The sequence below is a fragment of the Myotis lucifugus genome, unplaced genomic scaffold, assembly GCF_000147115.1.
Source record: "Myotis lucifugus unplaced genomic scaffold, Myoluc2.0 scaffold_16, whole genome shotgun sequence".
Taxonomy (NCBI): Eukaryota; Metazoa; Chordata; class Mammalia; order Chiroptera; family Vespertilionidae; genus Myotis; species Myotis lucifugus.
Window position 1 is genome coordinate 5,933,694 of NW_005871064.1, and position 21,172 is coordinate 5,954,865.

At 38.3% G+C, this 21,172-nt stretch overlaps 1 protein-coding gene across 1 annotated transcript in view; it reads left to right on the forward strand.

Annotated features, from left to right (window-relative positions):
* Nucleotides 1–3,053: 3,053 nt before the first annotated feature.
* RIT2 (Ras like without CAAX 2) overlaps nt 3,054–21,172 on the forward strand; it is a 237,705-nt gene continuing 219,586 nt past the window's right edge. The window contains exon 1 of the mRNA XM_023750812.1: nt 3,054–3,336. Coding sequence (XP_023606580.1) covers nt 3,228–3,336 — 109 coding nt within the window. The 5' untranslated portion in view covers nt 3,054–3,227. The remainder of the gene's footprint in view (nt 3,337–21,172) is intronic.

Here is a 21,172-nt window from a genome sequence, read left to right on the forward strand (position 1 = left end):
TTTTAGGTGGATTTTCCTGACATCAATGTGCAGGATGAACTGAGTGGTGAAAGGAGGAAAAGGCAGTGGAATTGTACTCAGGAAGGATAAGTTATGGAGTTATTTCAGTCATGGAAGTCCAATAGCAGAGGAGGCTGAACTGAAGCTAGGACTTGGAGAAGGTGATAGAGTGTGGTTATTGAGAATCAGAGTGATGCATTTTTGCACATACTGAGGTTGAGATACAAACAGGGTTTCTGATAGAAGCATTCAGGAGATAGATTCAGTTTTGAAGTTCAAGGTGAAAATTGGGTCTAACAGTTATAAACGTGGCAGTTACTCACAGGAAGGTGATAAATAGGGCCCTAACAATAAGCAAAACTGCAATGAAGAGGTGAAAGAGATGAAAAGAGAATTGGGAGTAAAATCATTGAACAAGGTGTCATTTAAAAGAAAAAAATTACAAATTGGACTCAATCAAAATTTAAAACCCCTGCTCTTTTGAAAGATATTGATAGAAAAGCCACAGACTGGGGGGAATTATTTTCATAACATATATCTGATAAAAGGCTCACATCTAGAATATATAAAGTACTCTCAAAACTCAATACAAACACAAACATCTATATATATATATATATGTATATATGTATATATATACATATATATATATATATATATATATATATATATATATGTGTGTGTATATATGTATGTGTGTGTGTGTGTACAAATAGACCAAACGGGGGAACAACCAAACAACCTAACAACTGCCAAACAACCTAACAACTGGTCGCTATGATGTGTGCTGACATGGTGGGTGTTGACAGCAGGCAGCAGAGTGTGGAACATGGTGGGCATAGGCTGCGGCGGGATGGTGGAGCAGGTGAGCAAGGGCGACAGACCAAGGCGGGGCACCAGTCACTGTCATCAGGACGAGCCTTTGGTAGTTACTAAAAATTCTTTGCTCCCGTGTGCCACGGTCCCACCTAGCACTCACACCTGGTGCCAGTGCTGGCCCTGCTCACACCTGCTGCCATGCTGGAGCCACCACTCGCACCCACTGCCAGCACCTGGTGCCAGCTCCAATTGCTTGGCATTGTCAGTGGGTGTTAGTGGTGGTTGCCAGTCCCAATTACCCCTCAGGGCTTCTCCACCTCACCCTGCTCCTGAGGGGTGATCAGGGCTGGCAGCCACCTCTTGCACTCACTGTCAGCACCCATCCTGCCCACACCCGCTGCTGGCTCTGGCCCCAATCTCTCTGCGCCATCAGTGGGTGCGAGCAGAGCCGGCACCGTCTGCACATGGGGGTGGCGGCGGTGGGAACAGGGCTGCCATCAGAGAGAGGACTGGTGGCCATGGCAGGAGGGGCTGGGCAGGGGCAGCACGGAGGATGGGCCAAGGCCCGCCCCTGTGCCCACTGCAGCCTCGCTGCCTACAGTTCCTTTCAAGGTGCATGAATTTGTGCACTGGGCCCCTAGTCTTGATTTAAAATAGACAAAAGGTTTGAACAGATACTTTAGCAAAGAAGACAGGGATGCCAATAAACACAGGAAGAGATGTTCTTCTCTTTCGGTGAACGCTTATATACAGTAGACTGGGAGCACTAGTAACTAAAAAGTAATGATAAAATAATCATACACTTACATGCTGCTTACAATTTTCCAAAGTACTTTTAAGTACTGTGTATGCATTAAACTTTCTGAGTTAATAAAGTAGGTCTTTAATAAACCATTTTAATTAAACTTTATGAGTTAATAAAGTAGGTCTTTAATAAACCACAGATGAAGAAACTGAGATACAGAGAGGTGAAGTAATTTACCCAAGGTCACACAGCCAGTAAATGGCTGAGACAGATTTGAAAGCAAGCAATCAGGTTCCAGAGCCTGGGCTGTTGGCTCTGACAGACTATATGACACCTCTCCAACTACCAGCAATATAGTGAGCACCTTCTCTGTGTAAAACATTTGGTCATACACTGTAGTTATAAAGGGACTGATTAAATATAGTTTCTTTTTTAGAGGATATTAAAATATAGATCAAAATAAAAGCCTTTGTACACCAAACATTGAACTGCATCTAATCATGATCCAATTTCACAACAGAAAAAAAATAGACGGTAAATATACAGAACATTATCACCATCTTGTTCGAAAGACCGGGTCTGACTATAACAAGTAGGGATTATTCAAAGCATTCTAAGACGTTTATAGCTTAGAAGCTTTCCCCAGAAAAGCAAACACCATAAAGCTTTAATGAATTCAAATAAGGGGTGAGAGTTTAGACATTTGAAAAATGATTATATATGATCTTTAATGCTACCATAATTTTCAGCAAAAAAAAAAAAAAATTAAGTATCTCTTTCATGCTTGACAGGATCCTTGTGTTTTAGGTCGGTTCTAATAACTGAGTGTAAACAAGGATGACCGTGTCCACACAGGACAATGACCTAATTTCAAATATCTCCGTATGTTAGAACTGCAGCTCGCATGTGAGCGACACTATTCCTGTGAGCCAGCTATTTTTCAACAACACCAAAGACCAGTCCTGAAAAGCCCTGAGTTACTGTTTGTTTGTTTTTTCCCTAAATTGGTAGCAACTCTCTTCCCCAAAGAAGAACTGTGGAAGAAGATGTTGATGAAAAGCAAGAAGATAAGCAACAGCCATCTTTCTTAATTAACTGACTGATCAGAAGAAAACAGTGTCTCTGAAGCTGTAGCTACAGAAATCATCAGCCTGTGAGACAGAATCTTTCTACTATGTCTCCGATTCACTCCATTCTAGCCGCCCAGCTGGATGGGAGCCAAGCATGTGTGCCTCTAACAGCTGGGACTGCACAGGGGGCAGGAAGGAGAAAGGACAGAAACAAAGAGTGAGGATGGGAAACGGAGAAACGGGGGAGGGAAGGGGAAAAACAAACAAACAGTGAAACAGACAGAGGGAGCCACAGAGAGAGACAGACAGACAGAAAGATACACAGAGAACAGGAGCAATAGCGGGAGAGTGAAAGAGTGAAGGACCAGGAAGGGGGGGGGGGAAGGTAAAAGCCAGATTTTTATTGGAAGCAATTGAGTGGTTGCTATGAGACCCGCTCAGAGCACAGGACCAACAGCCAGCCCCGCGCTGATGGTTCTTACCTCGTCCTAAACCTCTCTTTTGACACAGTTTTAGAGTTGCTTAATCTCTGAGCAAGCACCTGACACGGGCGACTTTTTCCTTCTTTATTCTCCTCCAGTCCCTCCGGTAAGATGGAGGTAGAAAACGAAGCCAGCTGCTCCCCCAGCAGCGCGACAGCCTCAGGCGGGTCCAGAGAGTACAAGGTGGTAATGCTGGGAGCAGGGGGAGTTGGTAAAAGCGGTAAGTTTTAACACCAAAATGCTGGGGAAGGAGGAACCTCTGTAGAGGCAACTCTGCAGAGTAAAAAAAAATAATAATAACAGTAATAATGCTGATGCTGTTGGGGCTAGTGCGCTGCAGCAGTGAGCCTCCAAGTATCTGGCAGGATGTTTAACAGTGTGAGGACTGTTCAGAGATGCTGATGAGTCAGGAGAATTGGGAGGCAGCCACTGATGATATATAGAACTTTAAGAGGATTATTTTGTCCTTTGGTTTCCTGCTGGGTAATTTTTTTTCTTAATATATATAGTTCTTAAAAAAATATATAGGTAATATATATATATATATATATATATATATATATATATATATGATATTTCTGAAATAATCATGGTATAAGAAAATTTGCTCCTGTTTTCAAAAAGATTCATAGAAAGTGCTATGACTATTCAATGACACACACATATACAGAGACACACATGCAGGATTATCAATGCTGGTGATTGTGTTTGTTTCTTTGATTAGGGGCTTCCTGTCCCCCTTACCTTGTCTCTGACCTGACGTAGCATGTGTGAGCTTTCAATGGCAAGGGGAAAGGTGGTTTTTGAAGTGACAGCTGTTTAAGGAATGGGACCCAGGCAGGGTGATCAACACAGATGTTGTGATGAACTAAATTAAAAGAGACAATTGCAAGGATAAAGAATATAAGTGGCCATGGAGGTAGAGTGGTAAATTGTTTATGATGCAAAAAAAAACACACATGTTGTCAGTGGTTGGGTTTCTTCAGGGGTTTAAAAGGCCAAATATAACAAATTGAAGAAATATGTATGTAGTAGTGTTTGTAGTAATGATGCTAATCTTGGGCTATGGATATCAATAAAACATAAATAGATAAACAAACTTTTTATGTAAATATAAAATTTCACGGGGGATACCTTCTTTGGGGATGCCAAAAAGCAAAAGAAATGTGAGAGTTAGCATGGGCAAAACATTTTTAAAAAAAATCAATAGTTTTAAGGCTTGGCAAAAAGATTCAAAGTTGAGGCCAGCATTATTGGTATAGACACCCACACCCAAAAATGTTGATAAGTAATGGGTCCATTGTGATAAGAAAGTTGATCAGTAAAGGAGGGAAAAAGAGAGTGTGACTTTAGAGGACAGCAAGTAAAGAGGCTAGAAAAATAGCAAGAGACATAAAGTTGAAACCCCTCCCCCAAAGGAATTACTATAAGAAGAAAAGAAAATGGTAAATCTGGGTATGCCCAATTGCTGCATGCATGTCAAAGTGAGAAAAGTTAGTCATCTGTCCTAGAAAGAAAAGGTAACGTGAAAAGCTTCACAAGTATGTAGGAATGAGGAATTTTTAAAAATTTCTTTTTTAAAAGAATGTAATGGGGAAATAATTTAAGTAGGTAATGATTAGGGCGGGAGGGACAGAGGAAAGATAAAGAGAAAACAATTTATATAAATAAAACTATGCTTTGAAAAAACCTAGTCAGTCAGACATAATGAGGAAAAAAGAAACAACATGAAAAGAAAATATCAAAAAGAGAGAGAAACAAATCTAAGGAAAAGGGAGAAGATTGATCAACAGAAATGCCACCAGCTCCTTGTGAGGTCAGAGAGATGCTATAAGGGTCCCATAATGTGCCCATGTATTATCTTTGTTAGCTGGCTTGGTATTTTCTTGTTTCATCAGGAGGTTGGAGGATGTGGGAATAGAGTAACTAGGTTTGAGTCATTTACTCCATAAAAATGAAATGTGGAGAGAAGAGATGGTGGATAGAAGCATCCTTCAGCAATGTACTTATCCCGGAGATGGTATGCATCCTCCTATTTTGACTTCCTCCATGTATTATTTGACCTGACAGGCCATTGTCACCTCTCCAATAACTAGAAATTTTTGACATACCAAAATGGTTAACAGAGTGACCTGGTTTGCTCTCACTTCCATGTTGTAGAAAAGAAGCCAGGTTTTAAATACGTGAGCAAAACTTTTCCAGTGTGATAGGAGTAGCCAGTTCACTTCAGAGATGGTCAAGAGTAAGAGAGGGTGAATAAGTCCAGTTGTACTAACTTTATACATAGCCCATTGGCTGTGACTTTCAGGCAGTGTATAACTCATACTACAATTCCAGACTTAGGAGATGCTATCCTTAGACTCAGTGTTTGGAATCAGAGTGATGGAATCATGTCTGACCCTTGGGCTCTGTCCCTGTGATTCAGCCCATGTTTCCAGTATATAAATGTTCAAGCCCTGATACTCTGAATTAACCTTCTTTTGAAGGTTAAAATGTTTGCTTTCAAATGAACTACAATATTTTTGAATTAAAAAGCCACTTTTTGAGTTGATGAAGATCTGGATCAATAGTAAGAAGTAGAATTTACTTACCTTCCCACAGTTTCAGTAGCTTACATGATAGGATCTTGCAAGTCGGTTACAGTGGTTTGTATGAAGGGATTTCAAGGGGAAATCTGCTGTTCTGTAGAAACTAAAGAAGATATATCAAGCTATCAACTGTTTGCAATTCTGAGTCTGTTCTGAGTTAGCCTAGAACATAAATGAGAAACTCAATTTGCTGGGACCTTAACTTTTAAATGAACACAATCTTGAAAATTTCCTATGCTTACTGAGAAATTAGGGTATATTTTCTTTTCTATCCATATTTTACTGAGACATACTTTGGTGAGTAGGAAATTTTGGAAGGATTTGCAACTTTGGAGCAGAAATCCCCCCCCCCCAAGATTTAAAATGTATTTACTATATGTGAGAAATTTCAAACCACAAGTAATCAATAAGCAAGTTATTTAGTATGTACTATGCAAGGAGCCTGTACTAGTTACTATAGAAGGGAAACAAGAATGATGTGAACATCTATAAAACATCCCCTATGGGCTGCCTGGTTTTCTTGCTTATATTCAGACCTCTCCACAATGTGATTAGGTGTCACCATTTTACAGATGGAAAAACTAAGGCCCAAGAAAACAACTTGTGTCTAGTCATGGAGGTAATAATTTTCTAGATTTCGGTGAAGTTTGATCTAACTCATTTACATTGTGTTTAACACCCCGGGCAGACAGCAAAGAGTTCCACCACTCACCATTGAGAAGACAGGGCTGTTGGGGTTGTGTTCTTTACTTCCTGAACATGAAGGAGAAACTCAATTTTATATTTAGAAGAGAGATAAACCATCTAGACTAACACTCTCAACTTATAAATATATACCTTTTTAATCTTTAAATTAATATAATTAACATTATACCTACTGCTTATATTCTATATAAAAACATATGTATGTTGTATTTATATCTGTATAATGGAACATTACACCCAATATTATCCAAGAATGCTGTGAGTGCTGAGAAAACAGCATAAACAAGAAATAGCCTTGACCCTTTTTGAAGATGGAGAAACTCAGGTCATGAGAGTTGAAGGTCTTGCCAGAGTCACATCTAGAACTCAACCCTCATGACCCCCTTGAAGCTTTGTTCCACCACACACCAATTTTTACACAGGATAAGTACTAATTATCCACTGAATTTCATGTAACTTGGGCATATTCTTAGCCTCCTATCACTTTTTATTCCACTGCCTACCATCACTTTCTTCCCTCAAAAAAAAAGAGAAAAAAATTAAAACCTCACAGCTGTAGTTTAAGAGTTTACTGGAATCTAAACAATCCTTAGAGCTGTTTTCTGTCTTTGTGGTTTAATTATAATGGTTGTTCCGCAATAATAGAGCACAATTAGTGTCTGCTTGCTTCCTCTGTATTCACATCTGGTTCTCCCAGTGCAGAGTCATATTACACAGGATATCTAATTCAGTAAATGCTACTAAGATTTTATTTTCTAAAATATACTTCACCTATTCTGTTTTATGATTATGTTTGAGGGTAAAATATTTTAAGGAGGCAAGTAGGTTATCTATTCTCTATGTTCAGATGGAGGTAACTGAGGCACAGAACTGTTAAGAGATTTGTCCAAGAGTACACAGAAATAAATAACTAGGAAAATAACTCGTTTTCTAATTCTAAATTATTTTTTCATCAAATTTCATGAGAAACGTATCCAAACATCCAATGAGATCTATATTTTCTATACCAGTCCCTAGGATACATCTTAGAAATACCTTGGTGAAATTTTGTGTAAAATTTTGTCAAGTGTTAAATTGGTATGAAATATGCAAGTAATTGGGAAGGGAGAAGGTGTTATTCCCAACTATGATTCCAGACATGGTCTCTGCCCTCTAGGAGAGCACTACCTCAAGAGGAAAAATATAATGTCCACTATAAGATGATAAGCTTATGTCAGGCCTTTGACATACAAGCTGTGAAAACTCAGTGTAAAGGGTGGCTAAATCAGCATGGGGGAGTTACGAAGGAATCCTAGAAGAGATAATATTTAAATTGTATATTAAAGGATGAGTAGGATTTCTTGAGATTGAGAAGGGAATGTATAGGGAGAGCTGGGGTTGGAGAGGAAGAGAATTTATTGGGAACAGAGCATGCAAAGGCAAAAGGGGATGTGGGGGCTATAATTTTTATACCTCCACACTTGATAACTTAGTGTCTTTAGGGATAATTGGAAAAATATCTCTTCCAACTTAAAAATCTTAGAAATTTCTTTAAGATTTGCTTAAAACCTATATTTGGAAACCGTGAAAAGTAAAACAAAATAAATAAGCTAAAAACATAAAAAGTATTAGGGAACTCAGAATTGATTAGAATGCAACCATTGTAAATTTTTGGTAAAGGGAAACTCTCTTGTAAAATAAGTCATCATACTCTGCCCACATCCTTCTGCAGTTTGTCTCTTTTACACACTTGGAGTTTGATGTAGCAGGAATTTATAAAATGAAAGCAATAACAATATTTTCTGAGGTAAACAGAAGGCAGCGCAAACCAATTCCTTCAACTGCAGTGAACTGATATAAAAAGGTAGAAAATCGAAACTTTATGTGATGAATTAAATCAAGGCAAACAACCAAGTGCATCACCCAGGTCCCTGAGGCTCTGTGTTTTACCATATTAGCAGAACTCTGGATCAGACAATGCGGAACAATTTTCACATCATGACGGTGTGTTATTTGAACCCTCTGAATTGCAAAAGCAAAATAAAAATAAACAAGGGGAAAAGAAATGATTTTAAGACTTGGGGGGCTTCTGCTCTCACTCTTAATCGTCACCACCCTAATTGCACTGAAGATCGTCACTCATTGCAATGTGGTCAGCAGGAATTAGCCAAGGCGTTCCCATAAGGCTCAGTAGCAAAGTAAATTGATATCTACTTACTCAAGTAATGACTGAAAGTGGTATTCCAGTACAAGGTATCGACTGACAATGTTTCCAAGATCATATGTACTTTATATATTTTACAGTGACAAAAAGGAGTTAGTACAGCTCTATGCATAGAAATGAATACATTTGTATTGGTCCCTTACTACCCACAGGCTGGTGGGCTCCTGACATTCACTAGTACACACTCACTCTGGTGTCCCACTGGCTGATGGTTTATCACATTCACCTGGCCCCCATTACTATTCCCCTTGTCTTGTGAGGTAGAACTAATGTCTGCATTTTATAGATACGAAAACTAAGGCCCATGGGAAAAAAAGAGACACAGAGATATTCAGTGATGACCCTGAGGTGTCTACACATATATGTTCAATGTTTATACTATTTTCATTTTCCCACACTGAGCGTTTTTATATTATTTCTTGAGAGCTAATAGAAGGAACCTGAGTTGTAACTGTGGCTAAACCTTCATTGGTATATTTCAGACATCAGGTAAAAATCATGTACACCAAAACACGTGACAAATTTTTATTTTCTACAAAAGCACCCTTATTGGGTGGGGAGGGGAAGCATGGAAGTTCCTACCAAACATTTCAACATATAGGTACCACAGGTATGTTACATTCTGGTCCATTCAGGAATCCCTGAGAGTTTCAACCACATAGAGATGAAATGACAATACTTTCAACTGGAGAGAGGGATCAAATAACCCAGTAATGATAAGAAAATATTAAAACTTGGATCATGCCAATGAGTAAAGTAAACAGGTGCTGAATATATCAGTTGAGTTTTTGAAATCTATTAGGTCTTGATCTATTTCAGGGATAATATCTATCTATCTATCTATCTATCTATCTGTCTATCTATCTATCTATCTTCTGTCTGTCTGTCTGTCTGTCTATCTATCTACACACATACATACACACAGGCACACACCCACACACAGGCACACACACAATTGACCCCTGAATAGCACAGGTTTGAACCACACAGATTCACTTATATGTGGATTTTTTTCAATAAGTATTGTAAGTATAGTTTATCTTCCTTATTATTTTCTTGGTAACATTTTTTAAAAATTTTAAATTAGAATTGGCATTCAATATTTTAATAGATTCAGGTGTAGAACATAGTGGTTAGACATTTATATAACTTACAAAGTGATCCCCGGATGAGTCTCATACCCCCTTGATCTTAATAACATTTCCTTTTCTGTAGCTTACTTTATTGTAAGAACACAGTATATAATACATATGACATAATCAACTGTTTATGTTACTGTTTATGTTATCAGTAAGTTTGCTGGTCAACAATAGGCTGTTAGTTCTTAAATTTTGGGGGAGTCAAAAGTTATATGCAGATTTTCAACTGAGTGGGGGAACACTGCCCTGACCCTTGTGTTGTTCAAGGGTCAACTGTGTGTGTGTGTGTGTGTGTGTGTGTGTGTGTGTGTGTAGGAAAATACCTTCCCTGTCCTTTCATTTAGTAAGAATAGAGGATATGTGTGTGAGTATGTGTGCCAAGACCTGTGAAAGACCCTAAACTATTACCAAGATTTATACATAACCCCCACTCTGACCATTGGAGTAAAAAGGATACGTAACCAGAGAATCATAATGCAATGGATTAGGTACAAAGACAGAGATTTACACATGGTATTTTTTGAAAGCAATGCAAACTGAGGTCAGGAAGTTTGAGTGACCTAACACCAGTTGCTCATCTGCTCAGCTATAGGCTTGGAACCAGAAGCCTCCTGACTTACTTGCTCATGGTTCCAAAATACCACGTGCGGGCGCGCACGTACAGTGCGATTGAAACTTCGTGGCCCATGCGCAGAAGTCGGTATTTTGTGGAAGAGCCACACTCAAGGGGCCAAAGAGCTGCATGTGGCTCGGGAGCCGCGGTTTGCTGAGCCGCAGTTTGCCGACCACTGCATTAGACTATGCTGCCTCCCATAAATCAGCATGCAATCTGCTTCTTCCACCTGGAGTTTAGGTTGCTGGTAGTGACTGCTTTTGAGCGTATGTGTTTATGCAGCGTGGTAGAGTTGTGATGGACGGCAGACCGCTGCATTGCTTACAAGCATGCAGGAAACTTATTCCTGAATGTGGCTATTTTTTTGTTTTGTTTTGTTTTGTATTGTTTTGCAAAGCCCATCAATTATCTCAACTCAGTCACTCAGGCTTTGCTCGTAAATGTCAGCTCTCTGATGACCATCACGAACTGGTGCCATCTGCTCTTCTGGTTCATCAGCAGGCACCAGCTAAGTATCATTACTGGAAATTGTGCCAGCTCATCCCTTCTGCCCTTTCTGCCTGCCACAACCCTGTCCCAGCTAACAACATAGCATCAGGGTTGGAATATGACCTGTTCTAGTCTCCACACTCATGGGTATCAGCATCCTCCACTGCCAAGTATATGGGAGGGGTAGCAGTGTGTTCCAGGTTCTCCCTGGAGTATGTGGGAGGCAGGAACTATGTTGGAGGACGCTGGAGGATGCTGAGGAGGGTGGCCTCTGCCTCTCCGGAGATGCTGTTTTGAGAAGGGAATCAGAGTCCACATAAGGTTTGGAATCCCAGGAAACAAAATCTTTAATTGAACTGGAATGAGATTGTATAGAAAATGTGTGGCCTCACAATGGAATACAGACAAGGACTTTTAACTAGTTTGATATGTCGTGGTGAGTGGGGATGGCCTTCATGAGTAACCTGCTGGTGCAGGGAAGGCATTGCTTGGGTAGTTACTTTATTGAATGGATGAGAAAACCGTGGTTTCTCACTCCTCTAAATAGTTCCTCTAAATATGCTTTAAAATGAGAAGAAAACATGTCAGTGTATGATTTTGCTTAAATCTGTGTACACTCATGAGGAGGAATGATTCTTATTTTGTCTAAACTATAACTTTCAATTTCTTCTCCTAATGAAGAGCAAATAAGAGCTCACCTTTCTGAGTCTTACATATGCCTAACCCTGTTCTAAGTGCTTTATGTACATTATTTTATTGAATCCTCCCAAATGCTGCAGTGTAGGCATGGCGATTACCCCAATTTACAGATGAGAAAAGTGAGGTTTGAAGAGGGTAGAGTAATTTTCTCAGGAACCCAGAACTTGTCATGTCTGTGAAGGTCTTAGCCACCACCAGGTCCCAGGCTCTTAACCACTGTCCACTATGCCAATCACCATCCATGTTCTTGATCTATCCTTGATTTGCAGGATGTGGGCTCAGCATACAAATTATGACAAAACAATACAAACTGGAAGTTTGAGCATCATAGGAAATCCAGATTGGTGCTTTTTCATCTATAAAATAGGGATAACAACAATAACTACAGCAATGATGAATACTCATAGACTATTTATAACAAAACCTGGCACATGGTGAATGCTGAATAATGTTTGTCCCATGACTGGATAACTTTGTTTTTGATTATTGTCTTTAATAGCATGTCACCTTAAGCACTTGGATTTCCATATTCCTTATCCTAAAAATGATATGAATTAAAATGACTTCAGACAGTTGCTGTATAATATTAGAAAATATTATATAAAAATGTAAATTATAGTGCTCAAAATATTACATCTCCATTAGTCCTATTGCCTGCCTGCTGCCTGCCTCCCTCCTTCCCTCCTTTTCTTTCTCCTTCCTTCCCTCTTTCCTTCCCTTCATCCCTTCCTCCACACCACCACCTAAGGTAGTTTACCTCTAGGGTTGGGGGGAGGGTGTTAGCAGAAGATCTTTCAGATTTGTTCAAGGAAAATGTTATTTGGATTAAGTATTATCAGTGTGTCATTATCTATCCACCTGCTCTATGCCCACTCTTGCTCTGTATAGCTTTATATTGATTAGTTTCAGTTTTAGGCTCTTGAGTGATAATTTCAATGACAATAATAATGGTGGCTTGCTAGTTACCCTAGTAAACAAGTCTTTTATTCATGCTAATAGACCCATCACACACACACACACACACCACTGTCTGCTAGAGAAAGGATTTGGAGACAATTGCTTAGCCTTGTAACAGAAGCTACAAAGGGTCTTAGAGGAACTACATTGTATAACAAGCATGCCTGTGCTTGAATCTGGACTGAAATAAATTTCTCTAATACATATGTTGTAATAAATTTTGAATAATTAGATATTTCCTTTGTTCTCCACCATAGCAATGCTACTACATTTAAATGGAGTCATATTAGTTGCAGGAAAAGCTAATAAAAAGGTACACACATACAGTTTGTTAAAATTAAAGAAATCAGACAATTTTTTAAAACAACAAATACATATTTATTACTTGAAATTGTAAAGACTAATTGGTCCCCTCTTATCTTTTAACCCCCAACATCCCATTGTTTTCTGGTCTCCACACCACCACCATCAGAACAATTGTCTCGAGGTTCCATTTTGCTCTTTCATGACAATGAATTTGAAGATGAATAAGCCCACCCTATGTTTAGGATGCTCATTAACACAAAGAAGCCAGAGTAAGATTGTGGGCCAAAACGTGTCAGATAGGCAAGAGCAAGGAAGATGCAAATGCCTCCTTAAAAGAAGTGATCATGTGCCCGCAGATACTGTAGAATCAGAAGTAATGCAAATTCCTTGAAAGCCAAAGGGCTGCCAGCCAAATACTTATGAGATACCGAGAATAACTCTTGTTTTATTTTCCAAATCATTTTCTATTGTACACCCGGGTCGGGGTGGAGAGAAATAGTTTATGAAATGTTTTGGGGAAACCCTAGTGAACAAACAAGCCCTTAAAACTTTGTTTTCTCTTGTGTTTATGACTTTAAAATGATTATTAATATCTGAAAGAAAAATTATTTCCTGGTTACCACAGAGCAAACCTGAGTTAGGTTGTGAGTGTACCTCTGAATTTTGAAGCAACCACAAATTTATATATATTTTTCATGGGAGGGTGAAAACCATTCTGGGTCATGATTTTATTGTGACAACCTCTGTTCTAAAATGAAGGGATGGACCTGGAGATTACAGTGCTAAGTGAAATAAGCCATTCAGAGAAAAACAAATACCATATAATCTCACTCATATGTAGAATCTAATGAACAAAATAAACTGATGAACAAAATGGAAACAGAGGCATGGATACACGGAACAGACTGGCAGCTGTCAGAGGGGAGAGGGGTTGGGGGGATGGATAGAAGAAGATGAAGGGATTGAGAGAGAGAGAGAGAGAGAGAGAGAGAGAGAGAGAATAGTGTGGTGATAGCCACAGGGAAGTGGAGGTGGGCAAAGGGGAATAAATTGGGATGGAGTGAGATTTTGGTTGATGAGTGAGTGATGATGTTTTGTTGACTTGAAACCTCTATGATTTTGTAAACCAATGTCACCCCAATAGGTTCAATAAAAAAATAAATAAGATAAAATGAAAGGAAAAATTAAACCCAGAGAATAGCAGACAATCCCAGAACCAGATTATAATCAAAGCATCACACCTTCTCCCTGACTTCAGGAAGCTCCAAAATCAAGAAGGCAAGATCCAGAGCAGTAAATTATTGCTGCTATGAAAAAAAAAAAGTTCTTTGCTAGTGTTAAGAACTTTTTCTTTCTAGGTTTTCCTCTTTTGCTTAACTACTCACTCCTTTGATTGCTTGGTTATAATGAAAGAACTTCAGCAATCTAATATCAGCTTCCACCATTTCTTTAGACCTGCTCCACAAGAGCCTTTAATATATTTTGCCCTTTAAAATGTATCTCTCAGCTACTTTATTACAGAGAAGAAAACAGAAAACATTTTCGCTTAGAATACTCTGCTGTGACAAGCTCACAAGTTACCTGCCTCTCTGAATTTATTTGCCTTTCCCTGTAATTCTGAGACAGCCGAGCATGTCTGAAGATGGATAGACATGCAATGAAATTTAATTCTGCCACTTGGAAGGCAAGTAATTGACTTTGCTGGCCCGTCCTCTTCTCTTAGATCTCTTGATATTGGAGGACCTAGGGCTCATTTCTTTGATCTCAACTAATCTTTAATTTCCTAGGTTATTTCATCAAGCACCATGGCTGGATTTATATATCTTTAGATTAAGTTAAATTAATACCTTCAGATTAAATTAATATCCATATTGAAAACTTAAGAAGACATCACTAAAATGGCCAAAATTAAAGAGACTAATAATGCCAGATGTGGAGTAGGATGTGATGAGAGTATAAATTGGCACAAACACCAATTTATATGGACAATGATTTGGCACTATGTATTAAACTAAAGAAATGCATCAGTTAACCATACAATCCAGTAATTCTACCACTAGCTACACATCCCAAACAAAATTCACATATGTGTGGAACAAGTGGCATGGCCAGAATATGCATAACAGCATTATTCCTAATGTCTTCAAATTAAAAGTTAAATACTCATCAGTATAAGATTGAATGAATCAAGTGTGTTAGAATATTAAATATTATATATTTATATAAATATATATATATAAATTATATATTTAAATATTTTTTTTTTAAATATATATTTTATTGATTTTTTACAGAGAGGAAGAGAGAGGGATAGAGAGTCAGAAACATCGATGAGAGAGAAACATCGATCAGCTGTCTCCTGCACACCCCCCACTGGGGACGTGCCCACAACCAAGGCACATGCCCTTGGCTGGAATGGAACCTGGGACCCTTCAGTCTGCAGGCCGACGCTCTATCCACTGAGCCAAACCGGTTAGGGCAATATATTTAAATATTTTATATAAATGGTAGAAATAACCTTAAAATCTGGGATATTAGTTGCCTGTTGAGGGAGGTAGGAGGCAGTGATTGGGAGGGCATGGGGATCCTGCAGTTCAGGACATTTTCTTGTTTCAGTATGGGTGCTGGTAGCATGAGTCATTACTTTGTGATAAACTACAGAATTATGAACTTTCCTGCTGTGCATCTTCTTAAAGTATGCTAAGTTTCACAAAAGAAAAGATTTATGAAGTTTTAAAACATTATATCTTCTGTCCAGACTTCTTTCTTAAACTCTAGTCATACATTCAACTCTCTACTTGACATCTTCACTCATATAACTAATAGCAGGAACTAAAAATATTCAAAACTAAACTACTGATCTTCTTCCCAAATTTGTTTCTCCTCCTATCAGTTGATGGCAACTCTGTCCTTCTAGTTGCTCAGTTCCAAAACCTTGGCCTGATCATTTTCTCCACTCCTTCTCTCATATTTCTACATTCAATTCTTAAGTCAATCCTTTGGTTTTATCTTTTATGCATACCCAGAGGTCCCTTTCATCAAATTTTGACTGTTACCACTCTGGTTCAAGTTACTATTCTCTTTTGCTTATTTCTGCTGTATTACCCTAACTGTTCACCATGCTTCTACCACATTCTCTACAATTTATTCTCAACACATCAGCCAGAGTGGTCCTTTTAAACTAAAATTCAGATATTATCATTCCTGTGCTTAAAGACCCTACCACAGGCCCTGTTTCACTCATAGTATTCCTAATGGCCTCACTTCATGTATCCTATTATAATTTTTCTTGCTCTCTCTGCTACAGCAATACCAGCTTCCTTGTTATTCTTCAAATATGCCACACAGACACACTCTCCTTTTAGAGCAGTGGTTCTCAACCTGCCTAATGCTGCGACCCTTTAATACAGTTCCTCATGTTGTGGTGACCCCAATTTCATTGTTACAAATTGAACATAATTAAAGCATAGTGATTAATCACAAAACAATATGTAATTATATATGTGTTTTCCGATGGTCTTAGGTGACCCCTGTGAAAGGGTCATTAGACCCCCAAAGGGGTCGCGACCCACAGGTTGAGAACCTCTGTTTAGAGACTTTGTTCTAGCTTTTCCCTCTTCCTGGAATACTTTTCTCCAGATATGTGCTTGGCTTATTCTATATCTTCCAAGCATTGTAGTATTATTATCTCAATGGATCTATCCTAACCAGTCTATTTTATTGAAACCCTAGCCTTCTTATGATACCCCATGCCCTTTTCTCTCTTCTTCATTTCTTCTTCATATAGCACTTATTATCTTCTCATTTAATAATGTATAATGTTATTGGTTACTGTTGGCTTTCCAGAAATAAAATGTCTGCTTTGTACTTTCAAGTTTCTAGTGCCTACATGACATAAATAGTTACCTGATCTTATGACATTCAATTTTTTCATCTCTAAGGCATGGATAATAATGCCACCTATGGGGGGGGGGGGGGGGGTTAAAATTAAGAGTGGTAGCAATGGAGGTCAGCAGTGATTAGGTTTTTTCATCAGCTGAACTGTGGTTATTATATGTAAAATTCTTAGCACTAAAAACCCCACAAGTTTATTCCTTTAGTCTTATGTAGCAAAGGAGTGTGTACACAACTCTTCATGTTATAGAGAGATAAAACATAGACACATTTTATGATCTCTCTAGATATTTATACTCCAGTTGCATTCAAAGGCTTTCAAAGATAACTGTTCAAGTGGAATTGTAGCTCTGATATGAAGATTACATGTAACAATCCAAATAAATCAGTATCATGCTTACAGTAGGTGTTTGATGTTTGAAATTCTTCTTCTTATATCTATTAATAAAAAGGCTGATACTTGAGATGAATAAGAAAGGGAAACATTAATAGGTCTAAGATAAATATTCAACCTTACATTCACACATTCTAATGGAAAGAGAGTAGATGAAAGCTTATTTATAGATCACAGTAATCTTAGAAATCTCTACCTTGCGTGTTTTAAACTAAGCCATTCATTTATTTAGTATGCAGCTTAAATGTATCGAGCTCTTGCCCCCCAGCCATTGTTCTGGGTCCTAGAAACACAGCATTGAACTAGCTCCCACCCCTCCCTTTAAAAACTCTGGCATAATGGTAAAGAGAGATGAATGATTGGAAGATTGATTGCAACTACTGAAATTTAAAGCTGATCTTGTTTGTGTTCACTTTCCTGCTTATCTTTTCCATATACATTGACCTTATAATCACCTAGAACCAAAATAGAAAACCATGCAAATGCATCGCCTCTTCTCCTGTTTGATCCTCTCCTGTCACAGTCATGGGCCAATAGTGTGGAAGTTCCCCCAGCACAGCCCAGATGTCACCTTCCTGTTTCTCTGTTTCACCCCAAATATTCCCATGACTGTTCACTCACCTAAGGCTGGATGTGTTTCCCATAGAGTGTGCTTAACAGTGCAGTTTTAAGATCCCACCATCAGCATTCAAATCCTGATTCTTACGCTGACTAGTGGTGTGATCCTGAGCACATTACTCACATCTGAGAACCTCAGTGTTCTTCTCTGCCCAATGGGGATGATAGCTATCATAGTCTAGCAATGAATTAATTAATAGCTTCCCAATATGTTAATGAGAACAAAGTGCTTAGAACAGTACTTGGCACTTTGATATAAGTGCTAACTACTGGTGTCATTAACATTGCCACTATTGTTATTATGTTTTTTCAAAAACATTATTCAGCCCTATTTCAGTTGAAGACTATGCTTTCTATATTGTGTCTAGTGCTGATATAACTTTCCTTTCTCTTTATTACCAGAAAAGCATTTCTCATATATTTCCCTACCTGTAACAACTGTTATTTGGAGTTTAGGGTTAAAAAAAAAACATTCATGCAATCTCAAGGAAATGAGCTAGAGTGATGGGGACACTTTTGTTAACTAGTTCCTAGGGAAGAAGGTGGTTTCTAATTTCCAAGCCTAGAGTCCTTCCCAGGAAGAAAAATATATGTTTCTGCATTTTTTGAAAACTATCTGCTGGACAGTAAAGAGTCATTATCTGGAATCATTCTGGGCACTCAGAGGACTTTTAATATATTTTCCAACATTGCAAGCTTCTGTCTAGTTTTTTTTTTTTTAATGTGGAAAACCTCATGCATAATGAGATTTTAGAACCAAGTAAATTCAGAGGAGCATTAGGGAATCCAGGTTGGCTTCAGTAGTTTGTGATGCTCAGGGAAGGTCACACCCTTTATATCACTCTGGGTTGCTCTCCATCATTCTTGGCATGTGCAATTATTTTTAATTTTCAAATTATATAGCTAGCACTTGAGCTACACCAGCTAATCCCCCTCTAACTAATAAGGTCCTCTGTTTCTACCTTTATTGATTAATCATCTCTTGGAGTTTTTAATATCCATTTGTGTTTAATTTGCTGATATTAAAAATGCCTCATTCCTGAAAGTGATGAATAGTCTTCCAAAAGACAGGACTTCCGTTTTGATTTATGTAATACTGAGTTCACTGGAGTCTGGCTCGAAGCCTGCCATTGGAGATCCTTGGAACAAAGAGCCCTGTAAGGACACTTTTCAGGTCTTTAAATACTTGCCTGTGGCCTAGTAATTAAACTGTATTTTGTTTTTTTTGTTTTTAATTTGGACTTCTATGGAGATCTTCAGCACCAGCTTCCAAAATGACTCCCCCATTTGGAACTACTGTTTCATTGCACAAATCCTCCAAACACACCTATGTATCCCTACCTAACTTTTGCATAAGTAGTCCTGCTACTCAAAGACCTTCCAGTCCCACTGACCTTCTAGAATTTTCTCTGCCTATTTAAATTCCATTTATTCTTCAAGAGTCAAGAGGTGAGCATCTACACCCAGAGTAATTTATTCTTCCTCTCAATATTTTTTGCTTCTGCTATCTGTACTATTCATTTTGATTTATATATTTAACATTCTCTGTGTATGTCCTGGCTCTTCACTATACTATAAACTTTTATTTAAGTCTACTTTTATATATTTGGTGCCAATAGTTCTCAAAGTATGGTCCTGGTTCTTAGCTGCTGTAGCATCTGGGTACTTGTTAGAAATAAAGGTTTTCAGGTCCCACCACAGATGTACAGAATCACATGCTCTGAGGTTGAGGTGAGTGATTTGTATTTTAAAAGCTGTTTTGGTATTACTGATGTAAACTCAAGTGTGAGAACCAAACTGGTCCTCAAACTTAAATGCATATTGGAATTGCCTGGGAGAGTTTTTAAAATTCTGATTCAAGGGCATCACCCCCAGAGGTTTGGACTATACAGTACTTGGGGGAGGGCAGCCTGAGCATTGAGATGTTTTCAGAGTTCTCCATATGATTATATTCTGCAGCAATATTTGGAAATCACTACTCTCTACAACACTGCTTTGTTTCTCTCTCAGAGTAGTCAGGGCTAAACATATCAGACACTCACATACTTGTTAGTTCAAATGAAATTCTTCTTATTCTAACAAGAGCTAAACCCCTTTGGATAGGAACAAAAACACATCTCTTCCTAAGCATGACACTGGTTTTGGAATTCTCTCTCTGTTTCTTTTCATTCCTCCATTACTTTCCTTTCTCAGTCCATTAGACTTCATCTTTAGCATAATTCTTTTTATTTTTTTCTTTATTGATTATGGTATTACATATGTGTCCTTTTCCCCCCATTGCCCCCCCCCCTCATGTCCTTACCCCCCTGGTATCTGTGTCCATTGGTTGGGCTTATATGCATGCATACAAGTCCTTTGATTGATCTTTCCCCCTTATCCCCACCCTCCCCTACCTTCCCTCTGAGGTTTGATGGTCTTTAGCATAATCCTTAACAAAGAACTCCAAATTTAGTATACAATGTACTTATTCAAGCAATTGTGACATAAAATATTTTGTGAATAATATTAAGTAATTTTCTTGGGATTTTATTTTAAAAAATATTTTAGGCCCTGGTCAGGTTTCTAAATGGTTGGAGCATCTTCCTGTACACCAATTGCGGGTTCAATTCCCACTCAGGAAACATACCTAGGTTGGGGGTTCGATCCCAGGTAGAGGCACATATGGGACATAGCCAATTGATCTCTCTCTCTCTCTCTCTCTCTCCCTCCCTCCCTCCCTCCCTCTCTTCCTCTTTTCCTCCCTTCCTCTCTCTCTCATATCTATAAAAACATGTCCTTGGATAAGGATTAAAAATTAAAAAAATATGTTTTTGTATGAAATACTTGATACATGTAAAACAATATATGTCATATGGAAGTCAAAAATAATAAATAAACAAACAACTTTGTGCCCTACCATTCAACTTAGTGTGCATTTTAGTTGTTTGTTAAATATCCTTAATCACCAAAGGAACTAATGATTTTCAAACTTTTCTAGATATTATTATAGGTTAATAAAAGAAAGATATAAAGGCAAGAGTATCTCTCCACCAGTCACCAAAATGTAAGATGTATATAACTTATCCCCCATGCTAGCAGGTATCTTTGGTATGAAAATATAAATATAGATTGCCATTTGAACAGGAATTTGACATGTTATGAAGTAACCTACACAACCCTACTGTGAGTATGCGTTACTCTTTTTGAAAATGTGGATTCATTTCTGGATTTTGGGGGCGTGTCGCCTTTCTAAATCTCAAGGTACAGTGTTAATAGCCTGACAGGGAGAACATGGTCCCTGGCTCAGTTCTGTGAATTACTAACAAATAGACCTTGGAAATTCAAGTGAGCCAAATTGTACAGTTCTGTTCAATTTGGGAGTTGTTTTACCGGTGCTGATCTACACTATCTTCATTAGAAAATGTTCTTTCCTAAACCTTCTAACAGATCTGAAGTAAAGATTTGTTGACAA